Source organism: Xyrauchen texanus, chromosome 16, assembly GCF_025860055.1.
Source record: "Xyrauchen texanus isolate HMW12.3.18 chromosome 16, RBS_HiC_50CHRs, whole genome shotgun sequence".
Lineage (NCBI taxonomy): Eukaryota > Metazoa > Chordata > Actinopteri > Cypriniformes > Catostomidae > Xyrauchen > Xyrauchen texanus.
The window spans coordinates 3099901-3120350 of NC_068291.1; the positions used below are offsets into that span (position 1 = coordinate 3099901).

Sequence of the window (20450 nt, forward strand, 5' to 3'; positions counted from 1 at the left end):
GTAACAGTGGAGTTTGCTGATGAGCCCAGTCTTGCGTTCATCTGTGCCGAAGTGGACTGTAAAGTGGTGCACGAGTTCATCGGCGGCTACATCTTTCTGTCCACACGTGCCAAGGACCAGAACGAGTCTCTAGATGAGGAGATGTTCTACAAACTGACCAGCGGATGGGTTTGAGTGCTGCTCTTCCCATAGCATCAGGGGCCCGGGACTGCCTTTTTTCAGTTACTCACACAGCTTTTCTTTTCTCTGTTTTAACCACTTCAACTCGCCACATCATAGTTGTTTAAAAACCTTATGCTTGTGAAAGTGTTTATATCACTAGCAGACATACTGAGTGAGGACACGGAGTCCATGGAGACAGTTCCTCTTAGTCTACTTCAGAAGTTACTTTCACCAGAGCGGTTAACTGCATCCCTCCAGGAATTGTTTAGTTGTCAAGATGAAGTGAATAGATATATGCTAGCGTTGTCCTCCAAGAAATGCCAATTATTTATTTCTCACTAACTACATTTACAACGTCTTTCTGGGTCATTTTTGAATGTTGTCGTGCTCATTAGTGCCTTTTAATCCTTTGCGATAATTCAACGATGTCAACACTACAGAAGAAATTGTTTCACTAGCTTTAAAGGAATCGTTCACTCAACAATTAAAATTTGGACTGTTTACTCACCCCCATGTCATTCCAAACCGGCATGCTGTTATTTTTCTTCAGTAGAACACAAAATGAGACATTTTGAAGAATCTTTATGCAGCAGTTTTCCATACAAAACAGCACCATAAAAGTTGTCCAAATTAGCCATTTCACTACAAATTGTTTTATGGAGAAATAAAAAAGCTTCATGAAGTTTCTTCATAGTTTCTCCTTTTGTGTTCCACATAAAAAAATTAAAGCAGATGGGTTTGAATAAACATGATTGTGAGTAAATGATGACAGAATTGTCATTTTTGGGTGAACTATAGCTTTGTCGCTGCTTCTGAAGAGATCTAAACTGTTTTGACTTGCTACACTTGAGATGATCTCAGCTGTTTTTCTTCAACAATCAATTCAGTTTTTGTTTTTTTCACGTCTGTGAGATGAAGTTAATTTGAAGCACTTCTACCGTAAGGTAAGAGTCTCTCCATCAATAAGCTGTAGTTTGAAGTTTCTATTAGTGTGTTTGACTATGCCCTCTGGTTTTAGCTCTCATATGTGTTTGACACTACTTTAAAGTTAAGTACACAGATATTTTTGTACACTATGACAGTGGGATGCCCACTTCTTTTTCGTAGCAAAGGTTCGCAATGCAGCGACATAGGAGAACGTTTATGAAGAAATGAATCTATGGTTACAGATTCGGCTTTTGAAGGTCATTGAGTAATCAAAATGTAAGAAGTTTCTTTTTATTATTAACTTCCTATGAAGTCTGCTATTTTATTCATCAGTCTTTATTGTGCACCAGTATAGTATTATTCAACAGCTTTTCATTATTATGCACCAGCGATAGGTCACTGTGTTTTAAAACAAGAAAAATGCAATTTCCATTCTTTTACTTTTCTTATATGAAGGAACACTAAATGAAGTATTGTTTTTTTTTTTTTGGTATGTAATATAAAACCACTGGTTTTAAAGAATTGTACAGTTGTTTTGTTGCTGCTTTTTTTTCTGCCATTTTTTCGGAAGTATATTTTGTTCCAGAAGAGAGGGGAAAAAAAGCGATTTTTGACATTGAGGATTTGTGCCTGCCAATGTTACAATCTTGTGGACTTTTAGAATTATATATATATATATATATATATATATATATATATATATATATATATATATATATATATATATATATATATATATATCCCAAACTCTATCTTTGAATGGATTCATTTAGATCACGTGTCTTTTATATCTCTGATAAAATCATGAGGAGATTTTGATTAGCCTTTTGTTTTTCCTGCCTTAACTGATATAAATCCATAATTGTTTGATTCTGCTGCAAACAAAAAAATGCCTTGTAAGAAAGTGTCAGTAATGATCACTCAAACACTATTGAAGTGCAGCGGAATCTGTTTTGTGTCTTTTGTAGTGCATCAGATCTTGTCTGTTGTATTTTCTTCTGTTTTCCCATATGAAGCTGGTTCAGAGCCAGAAGTGAAGGTTGTTTTTATTTGTTTTTTTGTTTTTTTTTCAGATGCCAGCAATGCAGTGCATGGCCTGTTTTAAGAATGACAAAATGCCATTTACATTAAAAAAAGAATTAATAAAATCATTTTTATTTAAAATCCTAAAATGGCAATGGTTCAATTTGTTAACTAGACTGCAGTGCCTTTTTCCACCATAAGAGGAAGTTTTTCTGCAAACAATGTTAATTATTCACTTAAGCCATTTCTGCCATCTGACCCCGTTTACACAATTTGTTCCTGGTTAACTTTTTGAATAGCTTACACTTGAAAGTGAAGTTACTGTAGAAATGTCAATGTGATCTTGATGCTTGCTGTCCAAAATCTGATGAACATACTACAAATTATTGTATTAATAAAGGCACTTGTTTCATGTACTTCAGAGGGAGAAATAATACACGTCAGGGGAAAAAATATCATAAAAAGTTTTGACCTCCTTGATTATTTCCAGAAATTATAGTCATGCAGTTTGTTGAATTACATTTTGGCAGACAAAAAGAATGTTTTAATTATGAAAAAATAGGGGAAAAAAAGTGTCTGTTACTACATAATTTTCCTCAATTACAAATATAGAACATTCCATAAAACTCAGAAAGTGACATCATTTTCATATCAAAATACATAAGATGTAAAAACAGCATATATTGAATTTTTAGAAGCAAGAAGTCAAAGCAGCAGCCATTGAGCTTCTTCACCTTCTAGTGCATTCTTAAGACAAATACCCATATTATCACTACAAACCATCTGTGTGATTCAGAAAGTCCATCTTTGACAAACATTATCAACTCAGTAGTCACTATTGTGAAAAAATTTGGTCAGTCACTTTGCTAATAATTTAACATTTGAAATGTCCAAACACTGCTAAAATAATTCCACATTAATTGTTCTCATTATACGCCCCTCACTGTGAGGTGCAGCTGGCTTTTTTACTGGCTAAAAGGGACAAGATTTAGGAAAACTTGATATCAATAATGGAAAAAGTCAAATATACAGTATGTATGAATGTCTGACATAATGTTCTACAAATAAGCCATGTGTATGTGATGAGGAGGTCAATAGGTCATGTTTATTTTCAATAGGATTACTAGACCCAGTGGATTTGATCTCACATTAATGGAATTCTTGTGTTTCCAGACTCTTCTTTTGCTGCTGTGAAGCTTTATGTGAGAGTTCATTGACAAGCCGTTGCACTGTTTATTCTGTAGCACACAATTAAAGACGTTATGAAGAGTTTCCAAAACCTTTCCACACAACCAGACTAATATTAACAATATCAATAATCCCCTTCATCTGGTACATCACTTCTATGGCATTTACAGTTATGTATCTTTATTGTTTTACTCATTTTGTTTTCTCAAGTCATGCAATAGTGCAAAGCCTAACAAATATACAAAAAAGCAATTCAATGTAATTCATAATTCAAAAAGTATGTGTGTCCCTTGATTTCATGTCATTGTTGTTATCAATGTTAAAAACATTTATTTTCAAAATACAAAAGGTTCTTATGACAATCTTTGAAGATCAAAGTTCAGAGGAATAAGAGGATGTTAAAACGTACACCGAAAAAAAAAAACGACACGTAAGATTTAATTAATTTTTATTTGGCAAGTTTTTGCACACAGTTTTTCTAAGTAAATTTGAATGGTATAAAAGTCAAATATACTTAAAACTCAACACAAGCGTCAACAGAGAATTGCAAAAATAAACAATGTTTTCAAAACAGCTTTTCGAATACACCCCTCTTCTGCTGTTGTTCAAACAGTAAGAAAGTCTCACCCCCAACTCACGCCATTGGTTGAGTAACACTGTTGGGGCTGGTCTAAGCGGGTCGCTCAAAACAAACATGAAGCGCCACAGTGTTTACAGTTTTCGAGAAAATGAACCTATGAATGGCTTATAGTTGTCTCTACATATTAAAATGGGATAGAAGTATATTAACACTGAATAGTTGCAAACTTCATCTTTAACTTCATGAAATAATACTGATTAAAGTGACTAAATGTAACATTTTAGTTAATACAGTAAGTTTTACTTACAGTGGCAAGAATAAGTATGTGAACCCTTTGGAATTAGCTGGTTTTCTGCATGAACTGGTCATAAATGTGATCTCAATCGAAGTCACAAGTATAGACAAACACAATGTGCTTAAACTAACAACACACAAACAATTATAATCTTTCATGTCTTGAACATCCCATTAAACGTTCACAGTACTGTGAAAAAGTAAGTAAACCCCTAGGCTAAATATGTCAATAAATGCTAATTAGATTTTGGAGTTGGCAAACCTGGCATCCAGTTAATAAAAACGAGATTGGAGGTGTGGGTTAGAGCTACTTTGACTTATAAAAAGCACTCAAACATTTTGAGTTTTCTATTCACATGAATCATCTGCTGACGTGAACAATGACCCTCAAAAGAAAAGAGAATATTTCAGAGGACCTATGATCAAGAATTGTTGCTTTGCATAAAGTTGGAAAGGGTTACAAAGTTATCTGGAAGAGTTTAGATATTCATCTGTCAACAGTTAGACAAACTCTCTATAAATGGAGATGATTTAGTACTATGGGTACTCTCACTAGAAGAGGCCGTCCTGGCAAGATGACTCTTAACGACACACCGCAGAATGCTCAATGAGGTAAAAAAGATCCCCTGAGTGACAGATAAATACTTGAAGGAATCATTGGAACTGGTTAACATCTCTGTTCATGAGTCTAATATACAGAAAACATTAAACGGGTATGGTGTCCTGTGGTAAGCCACTTTTCTAACAAAAACATTGCTGCACACCTGAAGTTCGACAAAGACCACTTTGACACTCCACAACACTACTGGGAAAATGTTTTGTAGACTGATGAATCTAAGGTTGATTTGTTTGGGAAGAACACGCAGCTCTGCGTATGGCGTAAAAAGGGTACTGCATACCAACATAAAAACATCATCCCAACAGTGCAGTATGGTGGTGGGAACATCATGATTTGGGGTTGCTTTGCTGCTTCAGGCCCTGGACCGCTTACCATCATTGAGGTAAAAATGAATTCCCAAGTTTATCAAGATATCCTACAGGATAATGTCAGGGATGTTCTGCACCAGCAGAAACTCAGTTGAAGTTGGCTGATGCAGCAGGACAATAAACATCGAAGTTAATAAGAACGGCTTCAAAAAAAGAGATGCTGTAGAATGACCTCAAGAGAGCCGTTCACACCAGACATCAAACGAATATGTCTGAACTGAAGCAGTTCTGTAAGGAAGAATGATCCAGAATTCCTTCTGAATGTTGTGCAGGTCTAATCCACAGATACCAGAAACACTTGATTGAGGTTATTGTTGCTAAAGGAGGATTGATCAGTTATTAAATCCAAGGATTCACTTACAGCACTGTGAATGTTTAATGGGATGTGTTCAATAAAGACATGAAAGATTATTATTGTGTGTTGTTAGATTAAGCACATTGTGTTTGTCTGTACTTGTGACTTTCATGAAGATGAGATAAAACATTTTCAGCAATTAATGCAGAAACCAGCAAATTCCAAAGGGTTCACATACTTTTCTTGCCACTGTACATGTTACTTAAACATAAATAGTACATTTTAAATTTAAAAAATGTTCACGTTTAAACATGAACCAAATGACATACAGAAACCATACACAGAGAAGGTTCATGCTGTGAGTATTAGTATGCATTACTAGCTTTGGAATAAAGACACAGGGCTGGCACACAGACTTCAACACTTGATGCACAAATCCATAATGGTAACAATCAACAGATGATTTCTTTTTATCATGAACGGGTTATTTGGTGTAGAAAATTAACTTCAGACTTCACAAAACAAGAAGGAACCAAACGCAACAAAATCAATGAAAATATACCTGTGAAATTTACTCATAAATAAATATGACAAGCTTTTCTACTTTGAAACATGATGACACATTGTAAAGATAACAATCATGAATAATATTTATTTATACTGTAGACTTTAGAGAATTCATTTTTACATGTTTGAATTGAGTACAAATATACTGTACAATTTACTATTTCAAATTCACAATTTAACAAATTTAATGTAAAAGAAAAAAAAAAGCTAAGTTATATTTAAAAAATAAGTTATATTTACTTAAAGAAAGTCCCTTTTTCAGGACACTGTATTTTAAAGATACATTTGTAAAAACCCAAATAACTTTACAGATATTTATTGTAAAGGGTTTAAACAATGTTTTCATGCTTGTTCAATGAACCATAAACGATTAATGAACATGCACCTGTAGAACGGTCATTAAGACACTAACAGCTTACAGACGGCAATTAAGATCACAGTTATTAAAAACTTAGGACACTAAAGAGACCTTTCTACTGACTCTGAAATTGGTTCACTTTTCGTCACCAACTGCTCATATTACACACAAAAATTAACTTTTTCCACCACCTGCTGGCTAACGTAATGTTAAAAAATAAAATAAAAATACATGCAAGAGACACTTATTCATTAACTCCTAACACATTTGCACTGCTCTAACACTTTAGTTTAGAACGGCACGAACAGAAGCGGAGTGATACACATTTACATTTATGCATTTGTCAGATGCTTTTATCCAAAGCGACTTACAGAGCCCTTATTACAGGGACAATCCCCCTGGAGCAACCTGGAGTTAAGTGCCTTACTCAAGGACACAATGGTGGTGGCTGTGGGGCTCGAACCAGCAACCTTCTGATTAACAGTTATGTGCTTTAGTCCACTACACCACCACCACTTGGAACATCAGTGTTCATCCAATCAGATTCGAGGTCCGGAACTAACTGTTTTGTGTGTGTGTGTGTGTGTGTGTGTGTGTGTAGTATATATATTCTATGTGTATATGTAGAAGTCTGCATATACACATAGAAAATGAATCGAAGAGAATTGTCACTGGTGTTACATACATTTCTTCATTCTTCATAAATATATATATACACACAGTTGTCAGAAGTCTACACCTTAGCCAAATACTTTTAAACTCAGTTTTTCACAATTCATGACATTTAATCGTAGGAATTTTCTCCAAAAAGTAAGATATGTCCCCTTGTGCACTTACAAACTGAAGTGCTGAATGTTTACGTAATGACATTTGTTTTTGGTATCAGAGCATTTTTGCGTCCAGTATCGGTGCATCCCTAATTGTATGCTTCATAAGACTTGAAATATGACCTACAAGTCTCATAGACTAATTTTATGAAAATTATGGGGCTTTATTTTGTATAAAACGTTTTTTTTTTTTAAACACTATGCACTGCTGGTGTATTGAATTCAGCCAACATAAAATTGATTAAATTATTTATTTTAATGTTCCACAAAAGAAAGTCATACATATTTGAAACTAATTGAGGGTAAATGATGACAGAATTAAACATTTTAGGTAAATTATTCCTTTAATGAAAAGAGAGGGAGAGTAGGCTATACTTGTGTGTGTGTGCGCGCGTGTCAACGATTACAAAATATAACAGAATGTTTTTTTTTTTTTTTTTTAAGAAATAATATTGGTTTGATAAATTTTCTAACAATGACTTTGGTAACAAGGTTTAATGGTCGAGCTTTAATACAGTCAAACTTCCATCCTTCAAGTAAAATGTGAGAAAATGTCAAAAAGAAAGTGTTACATATTAGCAGAAAGTGGGAATATTGTTGAGTATACAGATTTAATTTTGACTGAGGAGTCTAACAACGCACACACACACACACACACGAGAGAGAGAGAGAGAGAGAGAGAGAGAGAGAGAGAGAGAGAGAGAGAGAGAGAGAGAGAGAGAGAGAGAGAGACGTGTGTTTAAACTCTGGACGTTTGCAGATTGAAAGACCTGCGCAAAGACGGATCGCAACACAAGGACGCTGAGGGTGCAGTGAGGTAAGAAACAAACAAACGAGAATAATTTACATCATCCCAGATGTTTTCAAACTAAGTATATGGTCAGTAAAATGATTTCTGTCAGTGTTCATGGTAACCGAGCGCTGTTCATAAAAACAATGTGACAAAGCCGCGCTGTTTCGCACACTAATAACAGCTTTACGAAACACACACACACACACACTCTCTTTCGCTTTTCAGGCGAGTTTGATGTGAAGATACTGAAGTTAAACTGAAGTGCAACAACCCATTTTTACCAGGATTCTCGCGGATTTTACTGTTAAAGTGTATTTTATTCATTTTATACAGCCTTCTGCTTGTAATTCGTTTATGAGAGCGTTGATAAACTGAGAAAAGGAATGAATGAATGTCTGCAGAGAGTGACTAAAGAGAAATAGCCGAATGGTTCTCCCAAATATTTATATTATGTCTTTCTTTACTCATCCTCATACATGCTGTTATTTTGTTCTGTTACACACAAAAGAAGAATGTTTGCAGCTTGTTTCCATACAATGGCAGTTCATGGAGCACGTCTGTGAAGCTCCAACAGAGGCGTCGTCATGCCTATTTGAATGGATCATTTGATTTAATTTGTTAATTCAGTGCGATTAATTATGTAACAAATAACATGTTAATAAAATGAATGTAAGTAGTCATGTCAGATACATCTGTCTGAGCAATTAAAGCTTGTAGTACCACCTGCTTTCTCCAGGGGGCAGTATGCGAAACTTCAGCTCTATAGGCAACGCACAGCTCATACAGAGAACAAACCAACCTTTCAGCAGACAGCACTACAGGACATGTTTCATTCAAACACTCGATGGAACACAAATCTGAAGGCAGGGATCTCAAGATGTGTTTTTCTAAGTTTCAAGCTTTGTTTTACTTGACACAGCGACCTAAAAACAGTATATGACGCAACGCAACCGAGACGCATGTGTACATTGACCCATCCTGAAACAAGCCCTCATAATAATTTTCAACATAATATTACATTATGTTGAAACATACCATTTTTAAGCATAAAAATAGTCATTTCATTTTGGTGTGCCAGCTTTCATTTTGGGTGGCATTTGCACACCCTGGCACACATGTGTCTATTCTACTGTGCAAGATGCCTCTGAGCTCCACTAATGTCAAAACACCTAAAACTACCATAGAAGTAGTCCATATGACTTGTGTGCTATATTCCAAGTCTACTGAAATCATACAATATGTTTATGTGTGTGACTGAAATGATAGTCAGTATTAGCCTAACTGATAATCTTCCCCTCCAATGATCTGTTAACTCGAGAACCGCTGTGACCGGATCACTGAGACAGTGAGAACGAAAAACACTATGATTCACAAACAATGCATTGTTTTGAGCTACAATTCGGAATGAACTATCCAACTCTCAAAGAAAATTATCTTATTGAATTTCATATTTGATTGTCTCCTTGTTTGGACACTCATATTACTGTACATGGTACATTGTAAAGCATATTTCCACTCTTAGACATAAAATATCATGCCCTCAGTGTTTGCTGCAAAGTCATTGACCTTTCACTGGTGATAAACCAGTGCATAAGAGCATCAGGTTTAAATGTACTTAAAAAGTAGTACTGCATAAAAATACAGAAGTATTTTGTCCTGTTTTAATGGGCCTATCTGTCATTTATCAGCACAGGTATGAGCTTCAGCTTGTGATTAAAACCAGTAGGGTGTGTTTGGTCAGTTCTTAGAGCTTGTTAGAGTTTTCTCCTGATTTATGGCTGATGTGGGTTTTGTTTGGAAGCGCTGCTGGAAATGTAATGAAATTCACATCAGCCGTCTTGAATCATGGCTGTCTATTGGATTCTCAGCAGTAATGCTCACCTTCACTAATAACTCTTGTGTTCTCTGCTGAATCACCACAACAAATGAACAGCCTTTTCTGTGCTGCCTTTAAATACTTTCTGAAAATGTTTAATAACTTTTCTTGCTAGTGTATAAGGTTATGTTTACGTGTGGGTATCATGGATACTGGTAGATACGATAAACCAGTAGCATATGACAACCTGTATAAAGTTTTGGTTATCATCTCTATCGCAGTTACGCAAAATCGCCACCGTGTGGCAAGAAATGTTCACTGCATTCTATTCATGTTACGCATACGCGGTCCCCATTCTGTCAGAGAAATGGAGGAAGGCGGATCAGCTGCTGGTTCCTCAGATCCCTGTGAAGGAGAAGATGAGGAGGAGTTTCAATTTCAATCACATTCAACTTGCGTTCTAAATATGCTTCTCATCTGACACGTGCAGCCGTGTTTCACATGATTGTCGCACGCGCTGTCTCTGAAGCATGCAAGTGTGTGCAAGTTCAGCAGGGTTCCCGTTTGTGCTCCAGAGACGGGAGAGCGCAAAGCCGGATCACTCGCACTACCTGATCCAGTTTCCCTTGATGTCATGGCACAAACCACAAAATGTACGTGACTCATTTGAATTTGAGTGTTTTACCCTTAAAGCACAATGGAGGAAGTCAAACATCTCAAATGGCTTGACAACCCGACATTCTAACCAAAACTGATGAGGGAAACGGCTAGAACATTGTGTCATGCGGCAACAATTATTGCAGGTTTTTTAAACTACATATCACCCTTAATAAAATTCTGTTCGAATGACTTTAGATATGAGGAAACAACCCAGCTAGGTTTGCCTTCAAAGATTCATATCTACACAGGTGACTTATTTACGTAGGACATTTTTTGACTTTTTATTATTTTTATAATAATACTGTTATTTTTTTTATGTTTTATTTTCTTTGTTGCATTGCTTTGAGAAGATGTCTATTTTTCTTGAGGAAAGTTTCTAATAATGAGAAGAATACTAGTCAACATCATCAGACTGACATGTGGCATAATGTGAAATTTAGCATTATGGTAAGGTTAATTTAAAACCAAATTGAGTGTTTTTTTCTTTTATTATATAACAGGAAGTATTTTTTTATTTTTAAAGTATTTAATTATTTGACTGGATTGTTCAAATTGTAGATTTTTGTTTATTTTAAGAAAACAAACTATATCGTGATATACACTCACTGAGCACTTTATTAGGAACACCTGTACATCAACTTATTCATGCAATTTATCTATTCAGCCAATCATGTGGCAGCAGTGCAATGCATAAAATCATTCAAATATGGGTCAGGAGCTTCAGTTAATGTTCACAACAACCATCAGAATGGGTAAAAATATGATTTCAGTGATTTCAAATGTGGCATGATTGTTGGTGCCAGACGAGCTGGTTTGAGTATTTCTGGGATTTTCACACACAACAGTCTCTAGAATTTATTCTGAAAGATGCCAAAAACAAAATACATCCAGTGAGCAGCAGTTCTGTGGATGGAAACACTTGTTGATTAGAGAGGTCAACAGAGAATAGCCAGACTGGTTCTAGCTGACAGAAAGTCTATGGTAACTCCGATAACTGCTCTGTACAATTGTGGTGTGGTGATAATATCGTTTCAGAATGCACAACATGTGGATCATTGAGGTGGAAGGACTACAATGGCAGAAGACCATATCGGCCACTTTATTAGGACCATAGTGTTCCTAATAAAGTGCTCAGTGAGTTAATGTTGTTATCGTGATATAAAATTACTCGTATCATGATATACGTTTTTAGTCATATGGCCCACCCCTAAGCTGAATTGTGTACGACAGTAAACGGAGGAAATGCAAATTATTTTGAATTCATTCAATGGCAAAAATATAAATTATTCTGTGAAGTGTTTTACAAAGGAAATCAAAAGTAAAGTAATTAGTAATGTGATTACTTTTTAATTAAGTAAATGTATTACAGTTTTAGATGAGTAATTTGTAGAGGATTGATTTGTATTTATTTATTTTTTTATAAAAATCTTTAGAAACATGTGAACACTGTAATTCATGCAGATCATTGTAGAATTCCATGTAAAATTCTGTAACTCTGTCTAGTATTCAGGTGTTTTGGATTAGTTATTTAGCAGTGGTTGTGAATGATCTAGTCTGGTCCATCTCAAGCTTTAAGCTTCATGTTTTTTTCCTTGTTTTTCTGTGGATTCAGAGCTGATCGTCAGATTTTCCGCTCTGTGGTGTAAAGTCTTGACAGCCTGCAAATGGCTGATGGGAGTAAAACAGCAGTGTGTTGTATGCTTTGTACTGTCTTTTTATCTAGGTTTTAATGGCATTCTGTAACTGCTTGTTTTTGATTTGACACTACAACGTGTTTTTCTAATAGCACTATGTAACACAATTTTTGTTCCTGGGTTGTAAGTGTTATTTCCTAATTGCTTATGCCTCAAAAGTATTGATAATGGCAATTATTCCCCACAAACTTTTTGCTTTTGTGACCAGGTCAGTGATATTTTGAAATGTACCTTTTTCCAATTAGAAAATGGGCAAATTTGTGTCTTTTCATTCACATAAAGTCAGACACAAAAAACATATAAATCCAAATTAACATGCATTTATACTAAAGTAATAAAAAAAGGACTGCAAATGATTTACGAGTAGTTATTTGAGTTTTACTATTATACTGTAAGTCACTTTCACGAATCAGCCCCCAAATATAGTCTCCCATCATTTTCTCGTTCTACTGTCCTTGGTAGTGGCGTTCAAAGTCCAGTATATCCTGATTGAAGTGTTAGTCTTGCTCCAAGTACGTTCCCAGGTTCTCCTTGAATTTGTCAAAATGAGCATCAAGGATATGGACTTCCTACAGCCCATTGTGCCCTAGTTCTTCTCCAGAGTCTCAACCAGCTCCACATAGTTTTCAGCCTTGTGATTGCCCAGGAAGCACCGAACCACTGCAACAAACTGTTCCAAGCTGCTTTCTCATTACTAGTGAGCTTCTTGGGGAATTCATTGCACTCCAAGATCTTCTTTATCTGTGGTCCGACGAAGACACCGGCTTTGACCTTTGCCTCAGACAGCTTAGGGTAGAAGTCTTGAAGGTACTTGAAGGCTGCCGACTCCTTATCTAGAGCTCTGACAAATTGTTTCATAAGGTCCCATTTGATGTGCAGTGGTGCCAACAGCTCCTTCTGGAGATCCACCAGTTGCTCCCACTTGACATTGTTCCTTGATGTCCCTGCTGTCCCAAAGGCAAAGATAGGGAAACTTGGTAAAACCACCTTGGAGACCCATCAGGAATGCCACCATTTTGAAGTCTCCTATGACCTCCTAGCCATACTCTTCATACTTCAAGGCGTCCAGCAAATCTTGATGCTGTTGTAATCCTCTTTTAGGTTCACCGAGTGTGCCAGGGGAAGAGACAGGTACTTGTTACCATTATGGAGCAGCACAGCTTTGAGACTCCTGGATGAGCTGTCAATGAAGCGGTGCAACTCATTCTTGTTACAGGTGATTCTGATTCCCTCGAACAGACTGGTCACATTATGGCAGAAGCAGAGTCCATCTTTACAGATGAAGAAGCTGGAAAAAGGTGATGCTTCCTCTGATCTCCGTCTTGCAAACTTTCATCCAACAAGTTCCACTACTTGAGCCTAGACGTCAAAAGCTCGGCATTGGACTTGGTGAGACCAAGATCTCTAATCAAGTCGTTGAGGTCTTTTAGGTTGGGGTAGTATGGGCTTCTCTCCTCAGCTCCACCTCTGAAATCCATCGAAGTCCATATCCTAGATGTCCATCTTGATAAATTCAAGGGAGCGTACTCAGAGGAGCAAGGCGAGCGCTTCTATCAGGATATACTGGACTTTGAATGCCACTACCAAGGACAGTATAACAAATTATATTGTTATACTGTATAAATTATATTCACAATATTTGTGAAAGTGAATTACAGTATAAATGTAAATCTCGAGAAACTACTCGCATCTAAATCTTTTGTAGTCATTTTTGTATACATGTTAATTTGGATTCATATGTTGTTTTTTTCCTGACTTTATGTGAATTAAACATTCGCCGTTTTGTCATTGTAAATAGGTACATGTCAAAATATCACTGTCCTGGCCACAAAAGCAAAGTTTTTGGGGCATAATAGCCATGTTCTACATGTTTGAGGCATAAGCAATTAGGAAATGACACTTACTACCCAGGAGCCAAAAAAAAAAAAATGTTGCACAGTGTAGTTGTCTATTTCCTCAGTACTTTCTCAGTTTTAATGTGAGATACAATTTTCCAGACATCAGAGCAGCTTCAAAATCACTGCCTTAAACCTGAACTGATAGTGTCATAAATGCAAAAACCCCTTAAAAAACACAATTGATAAAGCAACCACGTCATTGGTCGTTGTGGTGCTTCTATGACACTTTGGGCTCAAGTGTCGACTTGTGTGCTCTTCAGGACTCGTACCCCGGTCCTTTACATCACAAGTGCAACACTATCAGTTGAGCTGCTGCACAATTTGATCACACTCGAACAAGTTGTAAATGTAGTTGGTTATGTAGTTGGTAATGCAAACATTAAAATACATTGCCATACAAGTCATTCGCTACAGTAGTTTTTAGATGCCAAAATATAGTATTGTGTGAGAAACAGAGCAAAAGTATTTATGAACTGATCAGTTGCCATTTTATTCATATTTGGGTGAAAGTGAATAAAAGTCGTTGTTTTTTAGCACCATTTCTCCAGGAAATTGCCACAATACATGCAACGAGCCACATTAAAAAGATTTAGCAAAAATGTAGGTATAATAATGCGATTTATGAAACCAGGTAGGCCTTTTTCACACAGGGCAGTCTGAGGCCTAAATGAAATCAAATGGTACCTTCACATCATACCACTGCTACATGGCAATAGATGAAATAGGAAAGCAAAACATAAATGCATTGAATCAACTTTATTATTTATTTATCAACTTTATTAAAATTATTACCCCACCCTAACCCCCAACAAACATCCCTGTGGTCAAAGCCAAATCACAGACTCAAATAAAACCCCCAGAAAAAAACAAAACCCACCCTGCCCATCTCCGTGCATCACTCCCAAAACAAGGGTGCACCAGCCAACTTCAATCCCCTCAGAACGATCTGTCTACCTACCGATCATGACACTGTGACCCAAGCACACAATTTCTTATATGACCACCCCATCACCTAAAATACAGTTTAGGGCAAAATAAAATTTGAGTGCCCAATATGTCACACATAAAACTGAACCCTCAACCAGAATTCTCTGATCTCAACACACTACCAAAAAACATGAGTTGTGTCCCCATCATCTGATTGGCATCACCAGCAGGTGGGTGTGTCTTTAAAAGAATAGTTCATCCAAAAATGAAAATTTGCTGATAATTTACTCAACCTCAGGCCATCAAAGATGCATCGGAGTTTCTTTCATCATCAGGATTTCATTTCAGGCCTTCTCCTTTTAAATAATGCAAGTGCAAGTTCTTCTGAACACAAAAGATTGATTATTTTTAGAAACAAAACAATACTTATGTATTTTTAATTACAAATGTTCGCTTCCGTACATCTCTGTGATGCACGCTCATGAGAGGGTTGACGTAAGCTCATTGGTAAGGTCACATGGAGGAGAAGACAGGAAGCGCATCATTGTTTACAAGAGAAACCTGCACAGACCAAGCGTCGTTCACAAACCAAAACAGTTCAAAACAATATAATAATAAAAAAACATTATTGCAGTAAATAACCATCCTTTATTTTGGATCAATGCTGTTGCGTTATCTACTTGTACTTTTTATTTAGCAGAAATATATAGGCTATATGATTGTCAGGAATTCAAGCCACACATGTTGTAGTTAGTGAAACAAGAGCATTTACTTAGATTTGCAGGATTTACACAAAGAGATCAATTGTACAGGTGATGAGAAGCTTCACAAACGTATTTATGCAAGCAGTGATGAGCAAGTGAATTGAGTGCAGATGCGTTGAATTAGAAATAGGGTGATGAGGAGTGGAGCACTGAGGGAGGTGCAGAGCCCGTGGGAGGCGAACATTGACAAAGTTTTCACACATACCTGGAGTTTGCTGGAAAAACGGCACCGGCACACGATTCATTCAGATATCGACCCTTTGTTTCTTTTGATGGTCTGAAATCCTCAGGGGTAAAATGTTCACAGCACACCCTCCAGTATTTGAGAGAATGTAGGGGTGTACTGATATCCAGCTTCAGCGCCATAAGCCAGAGCTTCAATCGCTCATGATTATGTATAGGCAATCGATGAAAAGTTTATATTTTTCCCAGCGTGCATTTTCTTTGGGGTTTCTGAATGTTGAAGCATCCAGAATACAAACACCAAATGACCATTTCGAACAATGTAAATCTACAGCAAAGACTATACAATTTTTGTGCAGCGCTGCTCCTCTTGTAAACAATGATGCGCATCCTGCCTCCAATTTTTTTTGTAATAGGTTTAATTTTATCTATTTATTTTATTAAATTTTATTCAGAACTTCAATTTTGTTCCAGTGTTGTATTATTCCATAATGTGTCAACAATGCTCTTTCATATGCGTCTCATTTACATGTATATTAGTACGGTACACTGTGTTCATGCATTAGTTCTAATGCGCAGCCTTCAATAATAACTCTAAAACAAACTTGTGTCTGATTAATGTAATGTTCCGTTTAGTGAGTTAGATGTGATTATTTGATTGTGGTTGATGTCACTAATGGCAGATTATACCATGTGATGGTAAAAATCAGTCAACCAGTAGATATTCTGCTACCAGCTTATACTAGGGTCGCCAACTGTCCCGTTGTTCACCTCACAATAATGGTCTTTGACTGAACCTTTGCTAGAGGTTGGCTGTTTTTATCTAACACTACATGTTAGCTCACTATCAACCAATTGGAATTGTTTTCATGGATGTTATGAGGTTATGTCCATCTATTTTGCTGTGCCTGTGACGAGTGCCCTCCCTCAATATCTTTGCTGATAGATGACAGATAAAACAATATATTAGAACATATGACAGTCTTTGATTTGAGCTACATCTTATTTATAGCTCTACCATACACTATGCATCTCAGACACTGAGTTTAAGGGAGGGATTACCATAGGAATTATTTGGGAGTTGTACGTCATACATGCGTCTGTTATTTTTAATGAGGGTAAAAATACTGAGTGCATTCTGGACATATCAGTGAAGGATACATACAATACTGCCATAGAATTTGGCCAAAATGGGGCATCAGTTCGCAGCAGGGACACCTATTTTATGATGTATTAAATTTCTAGGTAGGAAGCTGATTGGAGTTTGGAACAGTTCTATCATCTGCACTGGCTACATCTTTGAGTGTGTTCATGATGTGATGTATGGTCTCATGTACTATAATGGTGTTTAAAGAGTCTATAGGTGCAATAATGACAGTCCTAACATTATATAACATCCCAACACCTCACTGGTGCTGGATACTGTCCACAACATATTCGTGACCTAGTTACATGATGCAGCGTCCTGGCAGTGTCAACAATCTCTTAATGTCAACAAGATAAAAGACGTAACCGTTGACTTAATGGAGTGGCCGTGACCCAAATGCTGCGCTCTACACTTGGTAAAAAGCATTTAAAGACACTGTCAGGCTCCTTGATTGGACTTGTTTTTTGAATAAAACTGCATCAGTTGTGAAAACTTTCCGGTTTTATGAAAGTCGCCATCTTTGCTATTTACTTCAGTCGCTGTCACCATGTTTACAGGTGTTAAAATGCGGTTGTGACTGTGGTTCACACAGACCGTATTGAAGACGCTACTGTAAGCTGATGATGAATGGGTCATTAGAGTCACCTTTAGACACCTTTTAGTAAATCTGTCTGTCAGTTTCAAATCCAAACACTGAATGTGAATGAAAAAGGCTGGCTAGATATTGATTTATTTTCCTCAATGTCTCTCACATCAGAGTTAAAGAGATTCCTGCTGTGTCTGCCTGCGCGGTCGGCTACAATGAGTGGCAAATCGGCCCTCAACAAAGACGTCTTTATTCCCAATGATGAAAGAATGCTGGCAGCCGTGGTGGTGAAGAGGAGAACAAAGAAGAAGATTCCATTCTTGGCTACAGGAGGTCAGGGAGACTACACCACATTCATCTGCTTATCAGGTAAAGTCTTACCTCCACTTCTAAAATGTTGTTTTGTGCTCTGATTTCAGGGCTACTCTATTTTGGAAAGCTCAGGGGCCACAAAGCAGGACCCCTAAAGCATTGAGGGCCGCACTCTTAATTAAAGTCATTGTAATATAAAAGATTTACTGTATTTTTTATTTTATAGTAAAAATGTAATAGTGAGTTCATATTTAAAATCTAAATTGGGGGTGTAACATTTCAAATATCTCATGGTTTAGTTTTCATTTTTCTAAAAGCCACTTTCTACTACATTCATTGCAGTACAGAAAACAGACATGATCAGTTGTTACAAAAATGAACCATGGTTTTACTATAGTAATATTGTAGCAACTATGGTTAATTTTGTGGTTGTTTAACTACAAATACCATGGTTAAATTGTGGTAACTATAATAAAACCATGGTTAATTTTCCTAAATAACTGTCAAAGACATTGTCAACCAATAGACAATGAGTGTTCGGCATCACACAAACCTGTGATGCGTTCAAAAACAAGAGATATATTTACTGTACTTTGTCCAAAACTGCTCCAGTGACAAATCTTGTCACTGGAGCTTGTTACTTGATGGAGTGGTGGTGGTGAAGTGGCCTAAGCACCATAACTGGTAATCAGAAGGATACTGATTCGAGCCCCACAGCCACCACCATTGTGTCCTCGAGTAAGGCACTTAACTCCAGGTTGCTCCAGGGGGATTGTCCCTGTAATAAGGGCTCTGTAAGTCACTTTGGATAAAAGCATCTGCCAATGCATAAATGTAAATCATTAGGAATTGTTCACCCTCTGTAGCATTTTGCTGTGAAGTAATGCAGTTCATGAATAATCAATTGCGTGATGATGTAAAAAATGCCATTATTGCAGGATAAACTATAATTTTTTTTTCTGTTAATAATGTGATCGTGATGGTCATGCATATATGGTGAGCTATTCAAACGGTTTGAAACAGATTCGCACTCTTAAGTGACTCGAGCATGTGCGTGTTTGAATCAGAGCGTAGACTGACCGCCGCTCTCATGTAACATCAGCTATACTCAAATATTCATTGTTGTTTAATGTTCATACACATTTCATATTGTAAAATATATTTTTGAAGATGTCGGCATAACGCACGTCTGGAGGGCCGCGTGTTGAGTATCACTGATAGTTTATAAAGCCGTTTATCATCGCCATCGATTTATATCAGTGTGTAAAGCAACGTCTGGCCTTTTGGTACACTCATTTACAAAACTAGATGCTGTTTACTGCATCTGAGGAACTGTCGCAATTTAAATGCATCTGACTACAGATCATTAAAAATACACAGCATGCAGCTAAATTGGTAAACCTTTCCTAATATTTGGATTTCTTCATGAATGTCCTCTAACAAAAGATCTGATATTCATTCACGGTCAAAGTGAAATAAAGATGGCACTCAGTGGTTTAATGGTTTTACCAACCATTAAAGTGAGAAGTATGTTAATGTCTCTAATTATGACCTCTGGAAAGTTCAGTCAGTGCACTATTAAATAACTATACCCTAACTCTTTAGAAACCATTTTACCAGTACACATCTGTTATTTTGGTGCTTCAACCATTTAAGCTTGAATGGGCCTGCGAGGAATTTGTTTTTGTCTAAATATTAATAACTGACCAATGCAAAATAGTTATGTTTGAAAGCTTAGAAGCTCTACTTTACAGTGCATGCATGCATTATGACCAAAACTGAACAAGTGCCTTGAAAGTGTACTGTTTTAATAATTTATAAAAAATGTGCACTGTACATATTATTGCAATCAGTAAAAACATCAACCTGATCATATAGTCATGTGTCATATGTTGTCGGAAAGTTCTCAGTCAAATACAACCAGACTATTTGTTTTACTCTCAAAAATATAGCGAGTAATATCTAAGTATATGTCTTTGATAATTATGTTGGTGTTTCTTACAGTAATGCCACATTTTTGCTTATAATAATAAAAAAAATGTAATCTCCAAAGTACCATCCATTGGGTATGTTTCCCATAAAACTACGTAACTCACCGCTTAACCACTGTAGCATGATGTATCATTGGAGAAATTAACTAGCTAGTCATGACTGTTTCCCGAAACAGTAGTAACTATGTTGCACTTCCGTCATTTGAACCACGTTGATTCAACAATATAGAGCTGTTGTTAATGAAGTTACTCAGTTGGTGGAGGAATAATTTCTGCTGATATCAACTTATAATAGCTCATTTACATGTACTTCAGAAAGTTGTTTAGTGCGTGAAGGCTGCTGAAAACACGAAAGCTGCGTGCACTATACAAATGCGACAGATATGTTTCATTGCAATAGTCGAGTTTCCCTCTACATCAGACTTCGGGGTTCCCCCGATGTACATGCGCACTCTTCAAAAACATTTAAGA

The 20450-nt window shown here is 36.6% G+C and overlaps 2 protein-coding genes across 5 annotated transcripts in view; both read left to right on the forward strand.

Moving 5' to 3' along the window:
- The window catches only part of fermt2 (FERM domain containing kindlin 2), an 83180-nt gene extending 80714 nt beyond the window's left edge, over positions 1-2466 (forward strand). For 2 of the 4 annotated variants that reach the window (XM_052145276.1, XM_052145277.1), the window contains exon 16: positions 1-2465. In XM_052145276.1, the coding sequence (XP_052001236.1) occupies positions 1-174 (174 nt within the window). In that variant the 3' untranslated portion in view covers positions 175-2465. The other 2 variants (XM_052145275.1, XM_052145278.1) reach the window with 2 other exon arrangements.
- A 5506-nt stretch (positions 2467-7972) lies between these two features.
- Positions 7973-20450, forward strand: part of LOC127656592 (syntaxin-binding protein 6-like) — a 70582-nt gene continuing 58104 nt past the window's right edge. Inside the window, exons 1-2 of the mRNA XM_052144976.1 lie at positions 7973-8025; positions 17848-18045. Coding sequence (XP_052000936.1) covers positions 17892-18045 — 154 coding nt within the window. The 5' untranslated portion in view covers positions 7973-8025; positions 17848-17891. The remainder of the gene's footprint in view (positions 8026-17847; positions 18046-20450) is intronic.